Consider the following 18,562-nt stretch of genomic DNA (forward strand, 5'->3'; position numbering starts at 1 on the left):
TATTATAAATTTTTTAATATTTCCAGATGCGCAAGATTCAATCCGGTCATTTCTAATTGCAATTCGTAGGAACTTTAAAATATTCTCGTATTCCAATAAGAGTGGTGACTGTAGTTTCTGTTATTTTAAAGCACATGTACCTCATGTTTTCAACCTTCGGGTGCGGTTAATTGGTCAAACCCAGTGCTTGATTGGACACGTGCCGGCTAGTAGAAGAGCCCTGCCTTCTGTCTGCATAAAAAATGGCAACCCTGAACTCTGTGGGGTTTATGATCTATCTGTTTTCCATTGAAGCAGAATAAAACTTCTTCTTTTCAAATGTGCCTGATCCCCCTCTTCCCCCTCCACTACGTCTTATGAGCGAGAAGTCAGTCATTCCTACCCGCCTCCTATTTTACAGCTGCGCCATATCTTTAATCTTCTCTGGAGAGAGCAGATATTTGGAGTGAATGAACAAGGCCATAGCAGTTCACGTATCGTAAATCATGTCTTTTCTTTTTGCGGATTATTTTGCTGATATAAGTTGGAATAATTACTACAAAGTCTTGTTATTTTCTTTCTTTTTGAGAAAACCTTAAACCGACACTCGTCCATCGTGTTTATTTGAAATTAAATACTGCGATTAATGCAGTTATCACGAAAGATATCACGTGAAGAATGTTTCTTTAACGTTTAAGATCACAGAACTTTTAGAAATCGTGTGTCCAATTTAATTGAGTTAAAAGAAGAATCTGTTCAGACACCCATTCCAACCAGGATTGAAAAACAGCTATCATAATTGAACTATCTTTACGCATAACTGTTGAGAGTACCATCTATTTCAGGTAACAAAAGGACACGCCTGGATGCCATCTAGGCGTGTCGTTTCGTTACCTGAAATAGATGGTATTGCCAAAAAACATTTGTACAGAAGTCACCATCAGAGACAATTTCTGATTTAGTAGACGAGAAATTGTTCAATATGACTGCTGCTGTTCATCTTGGAATGAAATCTTTGGATGTTGATTTCACAACGCAATCTCTTAAGTCATATTGCGCCAGTGCATTATGAGTCTGTACAAGGGCGTTGTTCGGGCTGAAGAACACTGATAACCCATTGGAAACACTGTACTACCACAGCACCAATTGGAGATCTTTTAGAATTTCCTCCTCCACTTTGATAGAACTCGAAACTCTGTAAAAGAGTGATAAGTAGCAAAAACCATTATACTAGTATAGAGGATGCCCTTATTCATGTAGCCGTGATTTCCGCAACAGAGGATAGCATGCTCAGCGCCATTATTCACTTAGCTCGTTTTCAGATCTGTGAGATGGTAATGTAGTTCATGTGAACATTGTCCTTCACACAATGTCGGAACCTGCGGATTCGCGTTATTTTGAGCTACGAGAATAAGTGAAAGTTATTGTTAATTTATTTCTCTGTTGAGGAGACATCCCTTGGACAGCCATTGGCTAGAATGGCGTGAATTACATTCATTCTGAAGTGCGAAGCGGACCCCAAGAGCAAAAGGTTACAAAGTCTATGGAAACGTTCACCCTGAAAGGTTGAATACAGAATTTTGAAATACACGAGTAATTATGATTTTATAATAGAATATTTAAAATTTTGGCATTGTTGGCACAGTTGTTGATTCCCAGTGGATTTCAATGTCCACATATCGGTTGCACTCCACTTTAGAAGTGGCCGAGTTCGTAAGGCTGTGTGCACGTGATATCGCTTTCTCCCTTCTCTGGCAGGCATTCATTTTAAATATATGCATAAATTGTTACTTTCGCCCCCTTCACCCACCCAATTTCTCGGCCTCATCTTCCTCCGCAAAGCTTTCGCCCAAGACAAGTCTGGAGCTCACTGTGCCTTCTAGTTTGACCTACTGACGAGATCTGTCCACTTCGAGTCGCTAACCGTGAGTGACCGGTCTGAACAACATTCCTCGATTGCTCTATGACCTTCTGTCTGTAGCGACGTTCTGCGGTTTTCCTGTTAGACCTGCTTTTCTGGCTTCGCTGCCAATTTCACACAAAGTGCATAGGCTGTGTCGCTTGAGTTTAGATAATCAAGTTAAGCTGATAGGCCTTTTTAAACCGTTCTTACGAGGTAATCACGAAAGAATAAGAAAAAATTCTTCGGTAGATTAAGCTGCAAATTACACTCCACTTTTTATCGGTATGACCTCCTTTTATATATGCTGAGAACCAATCGCTGATTTTTTTTTTTTTTTTTTTTTTTCAAAAAGTAGACAACTTTGTTCTTAATATATCTATATACGCTGGTATCCCAAAGTTAAGTTACAGTCGCAAAATCTAAGATGGCAACAAATATGTACTTCATGAGATCCTCAAATCTTTTGTAGAAGGGATATTTTTATTATAAGACATATTTATTACAAATAGAAATGTGTCTACTTTTCATCACTTATGATCATGAGATAATAAGTAGTCGAAGTTGTGGTATTCTGGGTTTCTTTTATCCCACAAGCATGGAAAATACGAGGGGTATCAAAAAGTTCCTATCTTTATCTAGAAATAATAGCCTAAGAAAGGTGAAACTTCACAGGAATTCGAATCCTTTTCTATATACCCTCCATGTATAATAACACATTTCTCCAATCTATGGTTCAGTTGTTTAATGCCTTGATCATAGAAGTCCGCATTTTTTGCCTGAAACTGTAACATGTTTTTAGTCTCCGGATCATACTGATACACCCAGCATTTGTCACCAACCGATCAAAAGAGTTTTCAACATCTGCATTACACAAATCCAACAGTTGGCGAGAACATTGCATTCGACATTGCTTCTGCAAAGGCGTCGGCAATCTTGGAACCCATCGTGCGGATACCTTAGATTATCTGGGCAGACCCTTAACTAATTCCCATTGCGTGTCAGGTTGAACAGCTGGTGCTCAACCTTTACAACCGTCTCACTGTCTGTGGATGTTGGTGGCCTTCTTTTTCTTGGCTCTTCAAAGACATTTGTACGATCGCACTGGAACTCCCGTTTCTACTTTTTTACAGTATCATAGGATGGACAATTCTGCCCATACACAGCTTTCATTTCCTCTTCAATGTCCTGAGCTTTCCTTTTCTCCAAATGCAGGAACTTGATCACTGCTCGATACTCCAATTTGTCAACCATAGCGTTCTTCCTCAGATTCCGGGCTCCACCTCTGGTGTACTATCACCTACGGCAATTAAATTTCTCATGTTAGTTATTGAATAAAAAACGGAATCTTTCTACTGGTGTTTTATCTATATGATAAAGACCATATGAACTAGCAGACCTACACTTCTGTGTGGAGATTTGGCTCTCATTCCACAACAAATCACCTTTCGTTCTCCGATGGACATTTGCAATGCCACTGAACTGTGTCAAATCGTCACCTGTGCCTGTAACATTTGGTTTCTGACCTTCTACATAAAGGAGTACTACTGTATGTACGCTTACCCTTTCTCTACAGTTTACTGGGCAGCGTAATGGCATGTCACAATTTCGCTTTCAGAAGAAAGCGAAGAAATAATTGAATTAAAAAATAGCCGGTAGATGTGGTTCTTAATATTTTATTGTAGCACGCCAAGAGATGCGACAGATAACTTAGAAATGGATGTGTCTACACTTATATTGGCAATTCTGATTTTGTATTATTGTTCGTAGCAGGTGGCGTGCGAATTTTGATTAATTTCAGTCCCTATCTACAAGGTCGTAATGGGCTTGTCTGCATTTTTGGCAGTAAATGATTATTTATTTAAAGAGGGTTATCCATTATAAGCTTAATTTAATCTAAATGTATGCTTTTCCCATTTTCCCCATCTCGCGTTATATAGGGGTGCCGCAGCATCCATTTAGGAACCTCTGCATCGGCGATTACGAATAATAGATGGTGTGGCGTGAGACGACTGCAGTGTCAGACGATAATAATGTTCCTTGGCGGGATACTTACACGAAGAAAGTAGACTGCAGTAAAAGGATTAATGCAATGCAGAGAAAAACCTCGTGTATTTAAAAATGATTGATTCGCTGTAAAAGAAAGGCAAGAAAATCTTGGGTTGAAGATTAATTTCGTCTGCTTGTGAAACACAAGCAGACGAAGCTTTTTACTAAGTTTAAAGTCCGGAATGCGCCAAGGACTATACAATTACGAGGAGATTTTCATACTTAACCACAAATAGGTCGTTAAGATACCGATAGTCGGGGCTGCAAATCCCTTGATTAGAGCTAATGATATTTAAGTGCTTTCTGAATATCTGGCAATGGGGTGTTGCGTGTAAGCTGTCTTAACTTTGATTTACAAGATTAGCATTTGTCCTCCTTACCATAAGGATTTATTAGTATGGGCACACGCACCTTCATGCACACCAATCCTAGGAATTTAAGGTTTTTCAGTTTCTGCCGTCTATTTGATCCAAAAGTTTCCAATGAAACTTCACGTTCAAGGACGAGTCCCTACTTCTATAGATTTAAGAATCTAGTGGGACATTCCATTTGATGTTTTTGTTGTTTATTTTTGAAACACGAATAACTTTTGTATTTTGACAACATCATAAAGTGTACAACTAAATTTCATTGTCATTGCGAGCAATTTCTTGCAAAGTGATCACCCCTTCTTTAATAAAAGTTATTTACTTCATTTCGATTTAAATATAGAAAACTCTGTTAACTTCAGTAGTTTTAAATATGACTTCTCAAAGAGGAGTTTGAAGCTCCTATTCAAAATCTGGACAAGATCATCTATCTCTATTAGGGATTACTGCGACTCTCTCTTGGCAATAAGCACATCACAAATATTGCTTTTGAATTAGCATTTGAAATTACACTCTTTTCCAAACAAGTCCAAAACCATTCGTCCATTCACTGTCTAACTCAACAATTAATTTGATCTCTTCCTCATTTATCCCTTCACATGTATTTCCCGATATACAGAAATTCAAATCTAATATCATCAAGTAATCTTCTGTATTCTCGATCTTCAACCCACGTACGGTACTTTAACTACTATAAGTTATTTTAGCAACCAGATGGAGTTGAATGATCGGTTCTCGTATGGGTTACTAATGGCGGATCTATCAATGGTGGTCATTTGCTGCAAAGGCTTTTTTTTCTCCCTTTGCTGGGCGAGTTTTGGAGCATTTTGTTTTCTTACAACATGCTATGTTAGTTATTGGGGCTAGAGGTATGCAACTTTAACGAGATTCAATTGTCTATTAAGAGTTTTCCGCGTAGTGACTGGAAGATGACCAATTATAAATGCATCGTACTATACACGAGTTTTAGTTTATTTTTATCACTCAAGAGTTTGTTCACACACAAATTTATAAAAGGTTCGTATAATTATAGTATAACGAACCCATAATCATGGCCATATGAACTTTTATGCGACTTCATAAAGCATCACCATCTTGAAAGTAAAAAGTGGGCAGTAATGAAATAACCTTTTTGTACTGTAAAGCATATAGTGCATATATATGTAGCACATTATTTGAAGTATATATTTTGGTGAAACACTGTCAAGCACATGTGATGGAAGGTGCAAATTACCAACAGCATGTTTTATAAAAGTGGTTAATGTTTTGGTAGTTCTGCTGGTCATTTCGCTGATAAATAAGAATTTTTGATCATTTTATTGCAGCTGTGGAATGTACGAAGAGTTCGTTTTAGTCACACTGCAAACGACTTTTAGAAATGGGTTGAGCTTGCGCAACTGTAAGCATACACTTATAGTAAAAGAAAAACAATAGGTGGCTCGAGGTCATTAGGCTTCCAGCGCCTCACTTGTGCCATAGTGTGAGTACATAGTGGGTTGGCCAAAGCGAATGAACTTGAACCGCCTATTCGTAAATTTCCACGGTCTGACTGCAATTTACTGATTGAGAATACTTCCATGGTGTGGAATTCGGTTTTCCGGATTATATTTCATTTATTAAAAAGACTTTTTCCCAAACTGGACATCGCATTCAGATTGTACGAACTGACTGCAATTTCTTACAAGGACTTGAAATTCACATTACATGAACTGCAGGGTTTCAATGTCTTATAATAGGGCGGGTACATGAGGTGTAGAACTTTGGACTGTAATTATCTGTACAGTATTGTAAATAGTGGTGTGGATACCAGGAAAGCTAACTGGGACTGCCCAGTACAATAAATTATTATATTCGTTTTCTTCTTACTACAGATCGCATTACTTTTGCGATTGTTTATTTCTGTCTAAATTATTCAGTAATATAAGAATCTGTGTATATTCATCCCAGCTGACATGTATTTTTGGAATAACCATTTTTATATTTTTGGAACAAATCCTCTCGTTATACCATTATATCCATGGAAAATTTGCTCTTGCTTACAAACTACTTTGAGGACGAATGGTGTTCCTAAATCAGAAGGTTATTGTACCACACAGAAGAGGCCCACAAGACATAGATACCACTATGATGACTGCCTATTGCAACGAAAAACCATTAATGTTACATCTTTTAATGCAATTAACCTATGAAATCGATTAAAAAGTAATTACCATAACACGCCTTCAGCATCGCTTATGCTTCGGTCCACGGTCTTGGATACTCAACATTATTTTTTAAAGAAAATAATGTTCAATTAATCATTGGGGTAAGCCAAACAGTCATTAAGTGGGATTGTCATCTCGCCTTCGATGCGTGATGAATATTCGGTAAATGGGTTGGTGCGTAGCTGTAAAATACGTAAGAAAGATTGCAAAAAGTTAACTGAATGCAGCTGATGACTTTCAAAAGTACTGTAGAATGGAATGTTTCATTTTTAGCCTTCTAGTGGAAGATGTTATCATTGTGTGTGGCCCGGAAGTTTAGTAAGCACACTAAAAGTTCATTATAATGAAAGCAGAGAAATATAGGAACATTTTTTAATAATAGATTGCAGTTACGTATTATCTAGATTAGGAAAAGCGCATAAATGCCGAAGAAAAATTTAAAAAAAATCTTCAACTTATCAATGATAATAACCTCTGTTGAAATCAAACAATTGGACAAAAAAATGCAGCGGATGCCATAGAAATCTTCCAATGTTAAGGAACTTCGACGGAATTGTAGACGTCAGTATGGATCCGTATGGCTGTAGGCCTACGAAATTAGAAGCAGATATGCAAGTAAAATTCGGCATTATTGACGCTTGACTCATCACGTGTATGGACATGTGTATATGTAAAGGGCGGCTCCTAGAACGTCAGTTCAACTCCGTCTCGTATCTCTGTGAAGAATAGTACCACTATAAAAGGGCCAGAAATGTGATTGGTGTGTGTTTGGTTGTTCTGTTCTGGCCGCTTGGCTACCTAGAAACATCAATCACCTGGAGAGATGATTCTCGGTACTCTTCCACACCACAGGAAGGTGGGCCAGTCCATGTAAAGCACCTACTGTCTCAAAAGAGACTCCGACCCACCTGGTATTGCCAGGTGGGCCAGGATCCTCTTGGGGGGCCCATTACAAAGGGGGGGGGAAAAGACTCGTCAGGGTCGAAGTTAAGTATTTTGATGTAGGCTGTCTCAATATCTAATGGATCGATCTGTTCCGCGAGTTTTCGATTAAGAGTTGAGTACCTGGAGAGGAACGAAGTCGTCTTTCTACAAACTGACTCGTGTCTTAAATTTATGAGTAGCACATGGCTGTAGCTAAAAAAATAATACGAAATACTCTATATACATATACGTGTGTTTTTTTTTTTTTTTTTTTTTACCGTATTTATTGTTATTAAACCGTGGTACTTTAGTTAATTTTATTCGAAAACAGACTACTTAAACTTGCAAAAAAAAAAAGCCAATTCCAAATTTTAACGTGTTTTTATCTTCTTGGGCAAAGGGTGAAATGCGAGGGCCTAAATTCGCAACTAATTCATTCGTTAAATTGTAGTGCGTAGTTGACTAGTCGTAGACGGTTGAGAATTTTAAAAGAACATCAGGCTTATAAGTGTTCTCTTTTCGATATTAGGAAGGATTATGCAACTGTGACAACATCACGATCGACACAACGATCGTGATGATCATTCGCTTGAAAAACGAGCCCTGAGAATACTTCGCTTCAATATTTGGATAAAATTACAAATCATACCCCGGGCCGAAAGTCTCTATTGACAGAGCACAGTTAGTCTTCCAATTACAGGATTCAATACTCGTAACTCATTATCGATAGTTGCCTGGTCGACCATTAGTTCGCTAAGCGGAGAGGAAGCCGTTCTGTAATTGCAGGATTTCTAGTCATAAGCAAGTTAATCCATTGTAGGTATAATAATCAGATCCCCTTTAAACCTTCCCTTTTAATGCAAATTAACTTAATTTTTCAGTGAACGTGTTTTCTCAACTGAAATATTTGCTTTTCTTTCGATCTCCAAAGATGAAAGAAGAGTGGAGTGAAAAGATCTTCCAATTGTAACTGGTCGGCACGGCTGCATGCATTTTATAATCTTAAATTCTATTTCTAGCTTTCTGAAGGACTCGCCCGCTCATTAATGCTGATCACGACGCTTTGTCCTCCAAACCCCACGAAATGAATGAGAAATTAATGCAGTGGTTGGGGAAGAAATCTTTTAAATCGCAGGAAGCATGGAGCGAAATGTGATCATCACTAAGAGGATGAATTTAAACTCTCGTCAGTCCATAAATACAAGTTGACGAGGAAATGGAGAAATTTTAATACATTTTAGCAAATTCTTCTATAATAAATGTCCCTTATATTCATTAGCTTTATAAAATGGAAAGCGCGTAAGATTTAGAAACAGCAAATTTCGCTTTGGAAATCTCCAAACGAAATTTAAATCAATTGCAACAAGAAGCAATTGATCCGCGCGTTAAAAATAAGGAGAACTCTTTGTACGAAATATCGCATTATTTTTTGATGTAAAACAGCTTGGCTGAATACAAAATAACGTTTTCAGCTGTGGGACGTGTTGTGCTTACTGACCCGGAACTACTCGCTAATTAAAATAGTCCGAAAGGAAATCTGTTTAAAGTTGGAGAGGCCAGTAGGAAGTGTTTCAAGATAACGGGTATAGAAACAACCGAAACGAGCATTCGCTGCAAACTATCGATGCTCACAAAGTGAATCCAAGTCAAGTGGCAAAAAGGAAAAAAAGAACTTATGTGGAGAAGGACTTTAAATTGGAAGTCGGACTCTTTCGGGACGTATTTGAAACTACAAATCCTATTTAAAGCAGTCCTTAATTAAGCAGTAGCTTAATGTAAACTCTGTAGTTCGTTCGCTTAGCGTTGAACAAAAAAAGGAACTCTGCAAGAGTTGCCCATAATGTTCATGCTAGTATACTTTTAAACTCTGCTCTCTTTAAACACTAAACTACATCCTCGACTGCTTTTTGACACAGCACGTATGCAAGCATAACGCCTGTTGTAGTGGGATCAGTCACAGCGGGTCTGCACTTCATTTAGCCTAAAAAGCGTTTATCGTTAGGCCTTGCTTGGTGGAATTAGTTATTATGTAGATGATTTGCTCTACTTACGTTCAAAGACATCTTGAGCCAAGTAATTTCATGGAGATTAACTGATTATGAGCTACGTGTTGTGGTTGAGTTATTTTCCGAAAGTGTAAACGTGGCAACTTGACCACAACTCACCTGAAAGACCACATTCTTCCTTGAAGAGATAATTAAGAGAATTTGAGATGGATTTCTCCCAGTTACCAATGTAGAATGTGAAAATCATCTTTGCTAAGTTAGAGGAAGTTTATTTTACAATTGGGATGGGGGAGGAAGTTAAAATCTTTTGAATTCGCAGTTCGGAACATCAGCCAGTCGTATTTGTTAGCTAAAAGTAAAAATGGAATCAATTAACGATAGATACTTCGAACGGTTACCACGGAAATTTTGTTACTATGGAGACGTTGACGAAATAGGAGTAAGCAGCACGTCCAGCTATTCTGGGGATGCCGAGAAATCAGATTAACGCTATTTAAGTACAGTTGAGCGATGGAGCTGAACCAGATAAGGTCAGAAAAGCAAAGACGTTACATTTGGACAAAAGTCATGAATATTCTGACTAGTATTAAAAGAAGAATATGGCGAGCCAACGAAGTATTTTGATCAAGTTTTAGTATAAAATTTCAATAAACAACGTGATGCCTTCATCAACCTTATTGCAATTGTCTGATAGCCCCATTGTTATCAGTTTCAGTATCTTCTCTTAAAGAATCGAAACCTTCCAAAATGGTAACGCGTTTCTCTGCGTGGTTCAGATGGAGATAAGCCAACTGGCGACAGGGTCATCGTTTCACTCTTCGTTGAACAAGCCATCTGTAGATAACTATTACTTTCTCTCTGTGCATGTTACCGAAGAAGGTTAGGCTCGTGCAATGACTCGTAGTCAAAGTTTCAAAGGAGATTTTGTTTGTTTTTCACTCCTATTGGTCACTCACCTGTGGCGATCTGAGATGTCAGAGCACGCGCATGTAATTATCGTGCTGTTCTGGCTCCAATCAGAGAGTTAGTGGGACACTGAAACTACCAGCTATTGTGTAGATGTATGTGTCCCCATTGAGGAGCATGAGTGTCCCCTCCCTTCCTCTGATGGGAAAGGAGGGGACATTCATTTATCAAATGCAGAAAAGCCTGCTTCTTGCATCATTTACCTATTATTATAATACTAATATTAATCCTTTTTACACATCTATCACTAACCATCAACATCTCTATCACACGGCGAGTAATTTTACGAAATATTCAGAAGATAAATGCTTGACAGACATTGAATTATTCTCATCGATGATGTCACAGTTGTCAGAAGTGTTATTACCACTCGTGCGTATTCATACATGAAAACTCGTTCACGTTCTCTAATTTTGTGCTACGCGTGAAGTCTAATGAATTTTAGAATAGTTTAATTGCATGCTGGGACTGTTTTGAATTGGTATTGCTTAAAAAAATACCCGAAAGCATTTCAAAGGTGTGCCGCGAAAAGTTACACATTATTCAACCCGTTTTAGAATACATTTGTTCACCATCAGTATTAGATCATTCGAACAGTCTTCACCAGAAATCAAGTTTGGTATTACGTGCAATTAAATAAATTGATATTTAATTACGGAATTTTATAATTGCATCGCTTTTGGCAGCAAGTTGAGCGGCTCAGCTACTGTTTTAACATGGCAGTAGACTTTTATGGATATTATAAGTCAGTTATTAATGTGATTGTCCGATACGATTGTTTTTGTGTGCGTGTACATAATCAAATACAACAGTGAAAATTAATCCCCCCTACCTATTTGATTCTTTGGTAAAAAAAAAATATTAATAATAATTAAAATAGAAATAAGCAAGGTGATACAAACCAGGAACAGAATTCGCTAAAAAAATAGTTTTTTTTTTTTTTCAAGCTAATAGCCAATCTTCCCGGAAGAATCTGGGAATTTGTGTTCGACTTCTCTGCTCCTGCAATCACCTTCCTCAGTTTAAATTTATGCGTCCTCATGTATGTTATCTGAGCAAGAGTAAGGATACCATCAGTATTTAGCTTACTCAATCCATTCAAAGTCTTAAATACCTCAACCAGACCTCGCAAGTGATACTGATGAACTCTCGTAAGAGTATCCCTTTTCTTCCCCTCACTAATCTGGTTGGTCCGTTCTGGTTGGTTTCAGCTGATTCACTTCCTTCCTAAAATGAGACCTCCAGACCTGTATGCAGTACTCAACGTGTGGCTTAACCATCGCCTTATAGGATGGGATAATCACCTCCTTATCCTGATTACAAAATTCACGTATATCATTGAGAAAACCCCATGACCTGTCCTAGCTATAGTCTGCTCTGCTCAGAGAACTTCATGCTTGAGTGCACAATTGTCCCCAGATCTTTCTTTCTCCACTACCCTGAGTGTGTATGTTATTCTTGGATTACAACCATATTCAATACCTTGCACTGCCAAGGTTAAACTTCAAATATTACTTCTCGGCACATATGCCTAATTTTTCTAGATCTTGCTACAGTAGCGTACCCTGATTACTGTCATAAACCACCCTGCCAATCTTCGTATCATCCGAAAACTTAGACATTAACTTGATATGCCATCATTAATAGATATTGAAAAACAACAATAGATCCAGCACTAAGTACTGGAGGACTCCACTAACAACATTAGTTCAAAAAGGAACAGTGCCCATTAATAACCAACTCTTTACCATAACAATGATTTGCCCCTAATCTCACTGTGTCAATTTGTATAGTAGTCTTTCATGTGGAATGTATCAAAATCTTTTCCGAAATATAAGCATATGACATCAAAATTAATTTTTACTTCCAGTTCCTTCGTTACTGCATCAAAGTATCTAATCAGATTGGTCAGACAAGATCGCTTCTTGAAATCCATGTTGAGATTGCAATATAATTAGATTCCTGTCTAGGTGGTCCTACATTACTTCTTTAACCAGTGACTCCATTATTTTCTCCTGGAACAGAAGTCAAGCTAACAGGTCTGCAATTACTCATGTCACCCTTTGTGAATGGGCATTTGCACATCTCCAGTTCATGGGAATCTTCCTGAATCTGAAGATGCTCTCATGATTTTGTCTAAAACTTTGCATACCTCTTTTGCTGTCTCTCTTAAAATAATTAGATATATCCCATCCACCCCAAGAGACTTCAGTAATTTCTCATCCACTTTCCTCAAAATTATTCAGCCCCTTGTTAGAATTTGATATACTTCTGGCATCCACATGAATACACTTTATGGTGAACGTAGATGCACAATATCTATTCAATTTTAACAGTAACACATGATCATCAACTGTGCCGGACTAATCCATTCCCTTCTTTCTAGTATTTACATAAGTAAAGAATTTATTGCTGCTTTTCTTTGCCAGAGACTTCTTGTAATCTGCACTAGCTTGAGTAATCCCATTTGTGATGAGTGCAGGACCAGTTTATATCTACTGTAGGCATCTATATCACCTGATAGTTGATTTGCATCTCATCCATTTTTCTTCTCTGCCACGAGTTTCGTCTATACATCTAATATCCATTTAGGTCTAACCCTTGAACAGTATCTAAGAGATAGCATATTTAAAATTTGCTGTTGGTACCAAAGCCCTTAATAGAATTTATAACTTTTACGTTAAGTCCCACATCAATGCACTGCAATCACAGCCGCCTAGTGGTTCTTTCATCTACAGATTCTTCACCACATAATAGAGAATAAATGTACGAAATTTTGTCAAATATTTCAACCTTGTTTCCCTAAAATGAGAAAGCCTATTTAGCACCAATTAATGCACGCTTGATATTATACACAAGATTGTATATTTTTTTAAATATTGTGTCAAATAACTTTTTCAAAAACCAACCGAAACCTTACACGAAGTGTTAGCTTTTAAGTTCGATAATGTATTTACTGCCTGTTCTGTTACTTTAAAAAGAAAAGTTTTTTATTTTATCTATTTATTGATTTAATTTGCACTGACAATCTGCTTGCCATATGGGAAAATATTTTTGCGTCTTAGGATCATAATGAATACGTAAAATGCTTGTAAGCTGTGTACAGTTTTTACAGCAAGTTGGTTTATTTTGAAACTACGCTCTACTTGGTACAGGTTTTTTCCTGAGCAAAACTAGGGCACACAAAACGATTTTTCACCTAAAACATTAATGCTTTAGTTGAAAATGCTTTGATTTATCTCTTAGGTGAGACCTCATTTGAGCACGGCGAGCATCTTTAGGCCTAAAGGTAGCAACACTAACCGGAAAAGAAGTAACAAAAGAAATCGAATGTGTAAAAGAAACTTTGCGTGGGGGGTGGGCACAGAAAGCTTGTTTGTTAAGAAAGTTATAAGCATCTGTATAGCGAGATGTCCGTGGACAGCTGGCCTTCCGGGTTGTGTTGCAGACTCGTGGCGACCAGAACTGGGTTACCAAAAGCGGGTCATAGCGTTTTTTTTCCCGCTCGTTCGACAGGTTTTGGGTGGGGGTTCTATCAAACTGGATGCTTAAGCGAGGGCCACAAGGACAGCTTTCTCTAATCCACTCCATCTTGCCCTTCTGACGCTACATAATTTGTGTGCTTGCATGACTGGAAAAACGACAGTAATGGATTGTCAGTTTCTTTAGTTTCCTCTGTAAATCTTCTACCCACGCTGGTTCCATGCCAAACTCAAAATACTGTGACTTTAAAAAAAAAAAGCGAATAATGAAAGTGGACTATGGAAATTCTTGGCTTATATACTGCTCGGTTTTACTTCAAATAAATAAAAAAATATATTTATTGGGGTGATAAGAAGAGAAATGTCAATATGATGCAGAGATGGATTGGAGTCTCATAAGGTATTGGTAGAGCTCAGTTGTGGCGTAAACTACTGTTATCCATCTGTAAATGGATCTTATTGGAGAATCTAAGAGGCGGATAGTTGTTTGTGTTTTCCGTTACGACTGAGCTCACAAAAAAAAAAAAACCATCTGACACAAATTTACAATATGTATACAGTGTAACTCCAGTCCAGGACGAATGCAAGCAATGGCCCAAACACAAACGGTGCTTAAGTAGAAGAAAAACTCATCTTTTTACGCATCAATGCCAAAGATAAGTTTTGTTTCCCTTACTTTCGCACTTCTGGTATTGCTTCAAGTACGTGCTTCTTCAATCCATTATCTGAATACACAACAGTGTTACGAAGATTAACGGCAAACTGGTCTGGAAATCATCAAATCCAAGATTCCATGAGATGATCTGCTACTTATGTTAGGGGTCCGAATAGTAAGAATTTATTCTTAAGCTAAGGCATTTCCTGCTCACTGCTCAATATGAATATATCCGTTAGATTATGCTTTGGATTTTTGTAGATCTTTTTCATTTCTACAAACATACGAAGCAGTCTTAGAACACTAACCTGCATCCACCACAAAACGACACCCTTGATGGAGCTCGTCTGTAACTACAAAACTCAAGACGTGGCATCTTCGAAATGTCCCGAAGTAACCAAGCATAATTGATTTTTCTATTTTACTGTTTCGGGGTGACTGTGTAATTACATATGAACTGAAATAAATAAATAAATAAAATAAATTCGTTAATCCGCATGCCAGTTGCATCCTTTCTGTGAGGCTTGAACCAAACTTTAAAGCAGCCTTAGAAATCGGCTGCTTTGCTCTCCCAACGAAGTTCTCTTTTGATTGCAAATTCAGAGAAAATTTCAAGAACCTATCTTGAAGGAATTCTTATAAAATGTTGTGAAAAAGAATATTTTGGATGGAGCATCTTTTTTTTATTTTTTTAAATATAGCTAGTAATAATGAAAACGGGTTTCTTAGTTTAAACCTCCTTTTAAATGTCCAAGTTCAATTTCCGGACAGTTTCTTACTTGTGACAAGTTTCTGGAAAGAAGAAAGGTCATATTAATTTATATTCTAAGTGAAAGTTATCGATTACTTTTAGATTATGCGCATGGAAGCGGGCGCCACCACACAGACTAACCCAGTTGTTTCGGGAATTAGTGAAAGGAGTTCCTTGCTGGTGTTTAATCCTGAAAACAAGCTTGCATTATGACAATTCTCTGCCCTCATTCGCCGCTCTCAACATACTGCGATTATAATCAGAATTGTCTCGGCAGTGATTCAAAAACAAACAAAACAAAACCTGGTTGTTATCTGAGAATACTCGTAGGTTGTAGTAGCTAATCCCCATTCGATAAAGCCTACAAAAAAAATGAAACGATTGTTAGTGAAATACGATTCTTTTCTAGTTCTGTTTCTCACGAATAGCATGGCTTGTATCCCAATGATTCGACTCTGAAGAATTTGATGGTTGTACAGAAATATTAAGTTTTATTGAGGAAGGCAACATTTTCCCTTCTAGAATGAAAGGAAGATGTTCAAGATGCTGGATGAATCTGTCTAGCTGACAAAAGCCTCTGCTAATGTGGCATGGTAGGATTAAACGTAATGGACGACCATAAGGACAAATTATTCCTTTGTGTCAACAAAATAATATTTATTGCGACATCTCTCAATAGTGGTGAGGTGGCACTCTTTGAATAATATTTATTCTGTTTTACACTGCAGATCCTGTTTTTATTGAAATAAGAGCTCGGGATGGACCGTAACGCCCGTTTCTTAAAATTTTCCAATTTCTGTCCCTAATTGGAGTAGTGTTTAATGTTGATTTTTACAGAAGAATCAATATTAAATTTTAATGAATTTGGTAGAGAACTGCTCCGGATGTTGGCGAAATGTAGAGCTTCTGAAACGAGTAGATTGGTAAGGGGAACAAAGGATTACTCTTTACGAAGACGGGCTGAAGTTCTGCAAATTGCAGCGTCTGGAGACTAGGCTCCTGGGAGGTGATCTGATTGAGGCGTATAAGGTCTTGAATGGTTTTAGCAAGCTCAGTGCTGAAGGGATCTTTCCCCCTGCTCAGGTTACGCACTTGAGGGGGCATAAATCTGGTAGATTTGAGGCAAGACAACTGTAGAATAGATTTGCGAAAGTTTGCCTTTCAATCTGATACAGTGTATGTACACTGTATCAGAGGGTGTTTGATTGCCGGAACAAACTTCTATCTGAAGTTCTGCAAATTGTGGACGTTTATAGTTTAAATAAATTCGAGAAAGAACTTGTCAACATTTTGGAGCGAGTGGACGGGTGAAATCGGAAGGTTTTTTTCGCTGATGCCGTATAAGCTTGCTTTCTTGCATCATATGCCTCTACTAATGCTAATCCTGAAAAGTTTTTCAACAAATTTTTCGGCAGGTTGTTGTGTGAGTTAGATTTCTAGAATGAAGGGTAGATGCTGAAAATGACGGATGACCCTGCCGTCCGGCATCCATCTTCAAGGAGTCAATTTGAGTCACCTTAGACAATTGAAATGGGAGCTCACTGACTGACTGTCCGAAAGTTGGTGGAAGAATTGCATTAATTGCTGTTTCTTTCTGCTTTTTCTTATTGAAACGTTACTAGACAAGAACAAGACTGTGATGATCATTTTTTTTTGTCTCCCAAGTGTAGGCAGCTTGGGAGCAGGGGGTTGGCACCCACGGTATTGCACTACATTTGGTGGGTGCGGTGATTTGTGCACAATGCACTGACAGGAAAGTATACTCAGGCCTAGCCCCTCGTGCCAGGGACAGGCACCACGAAGAAGACTCCTTGGTAGTGGTTTCTGCTCCCTGGTGGCAAAGTGGCCTGTTTTTATATATATATATATATTCATACTACATACACACTTGCACTCACTTACACTGCTGGCCCTTTCGTAGAGTATTCTACTTGAATACAGAGGACACTGGTGGAGATGGACCACCTTAGACACATATATATACAACCACAATACTCCAATTTCTCTAGTACGTCTAAATGAGTGTCTCCTAACATCTCAGTAGGTAATCCAGCTTGTTCATTTTAAAGAGATGTTTTAGAAACAAACAAAATGCGTGTCAGCATGACTTTTATACACTTCATCAATAGGTTTATGGGAATGTTTGTGTGGTCCGTTCTTATAACAAAAATTGCGCGATTTTGCGTATTAAACCCAGCCACATCTCAACTTGATTACACGTAGTCTAAATGTTCAAGAGTTCCCAAAGTCTTTTGCAATTCTAGAAATTACTTGATTGTATTTATATTTATTTTCAGGCCTACGCCAAATTTCCGAAGGTCGAGTAGCAGCCCTTCTACTAGCCGGTGGCCAAGGGACTAGACTAGGAGTTCCATATCCTAAAGGAATGTACGATGTAGGTCTTCCGTCTCACAAAACCCTCTATCAGTTGCAAGGTGAACGATTGCTGCGTCTGGAAGAGCTGGCCTTCAAACTGACGGGGAAGAGAGGTCATATTACATGGTGAGTTGGAAAATCTTCAACTAAAATTTCTGTAACTTTACTCTTTTTTTTTAATTTTTCACTGTGATGCTAACGAGTTCTGGAGAAAAGTGGCGATATTATATCAAACTCTACTCAATAAAATAATATCACGGAGCTAATAACTAAATATACAATGAATACGCTCTTTCTGAGTTTAATCCATATGGAATTACATTCCATATTGAAGTTTAATATTGCCAAATAACATTTGTCAGTCTTAAACTTCAATTGCCACTTCTCAGACCATCTGCCTAATTTGTCTAGATCTTGTTGCAGTAGCCTATCCTGATTACTGTGTTTAACCACCCTACCAACACCTTCATATCATCTGCGAACTTAGACATTAAGCCTGATATACATTCATCAGTATCATTAATAAATACAGAAAACAACAGTGAGCCCAGCGCTGAACCCTAGGTGATTTTGCTAATAAAATTAGTCAGAGAAGAGCCAGTGCCATTGATAACCACTTTCTGTCTTCTCCCACTCAACCATCCCTTTATTGACAACAGTAGCATTGCCCTTAATGCCATACCGCTCCAATTTGTACAGCAGTAGCAAAAGCTTTTGTCAATGTATATATATATATATATATTTTTTAAATCCAGTTTCTTTGTTACTGTGTCATTCTTGTTTGACCAGACAAAGAAATGTCTGGTCAAACAAGAATGACACAAAGAAAACGCGTGTTTATATCTACTGAAGGCATCTATATCACCTGATAATTTATAGGTTCATGACTGAAACGTATTACG

General features: G+C 37.9%; 1 protein-coding gene across 1 annotated transcript in view; it reads left to right on the forward strand.

The window, feature by feature from the left end:
- The window catches only part of mmy (UDP-N-acetylglucosamine pyrophosphorylase mmy), a 95,827-nt gene that overhangs the window by 6,221 nt on the left and 71,044 nt on the right, over positions 1-18,562 (forward strand). The window contains exon 3 of the mRNA XM_090372921.1: positions 17,582-17,786. Coding sequence (XP_090229047.1) covers positions 17,582-17,786 — 205 coding nt within the window. The remainder of the gene's footprint in view (positions 1-17,581; positions 17,787-18,562) is intronic.

The sequence above is a fragment of the Mastigoproctus giganteus genome, chromosome 4, assembly GCF_048544385.1.
Source record: "Mastigoproctus giganteus isolate SK-2022 chromosome 4, ASM4854438v1, whole genome shotgun sequence".
In the NCBI taxonomy this organism is placed as follows: domain Eukaryota; kingdom Metazoa; phylum Arthropoda; class Arachnida; order Uropygi; family Thelyphonidae; genus Mastigoproctus; species Mastigoproctus giganteus.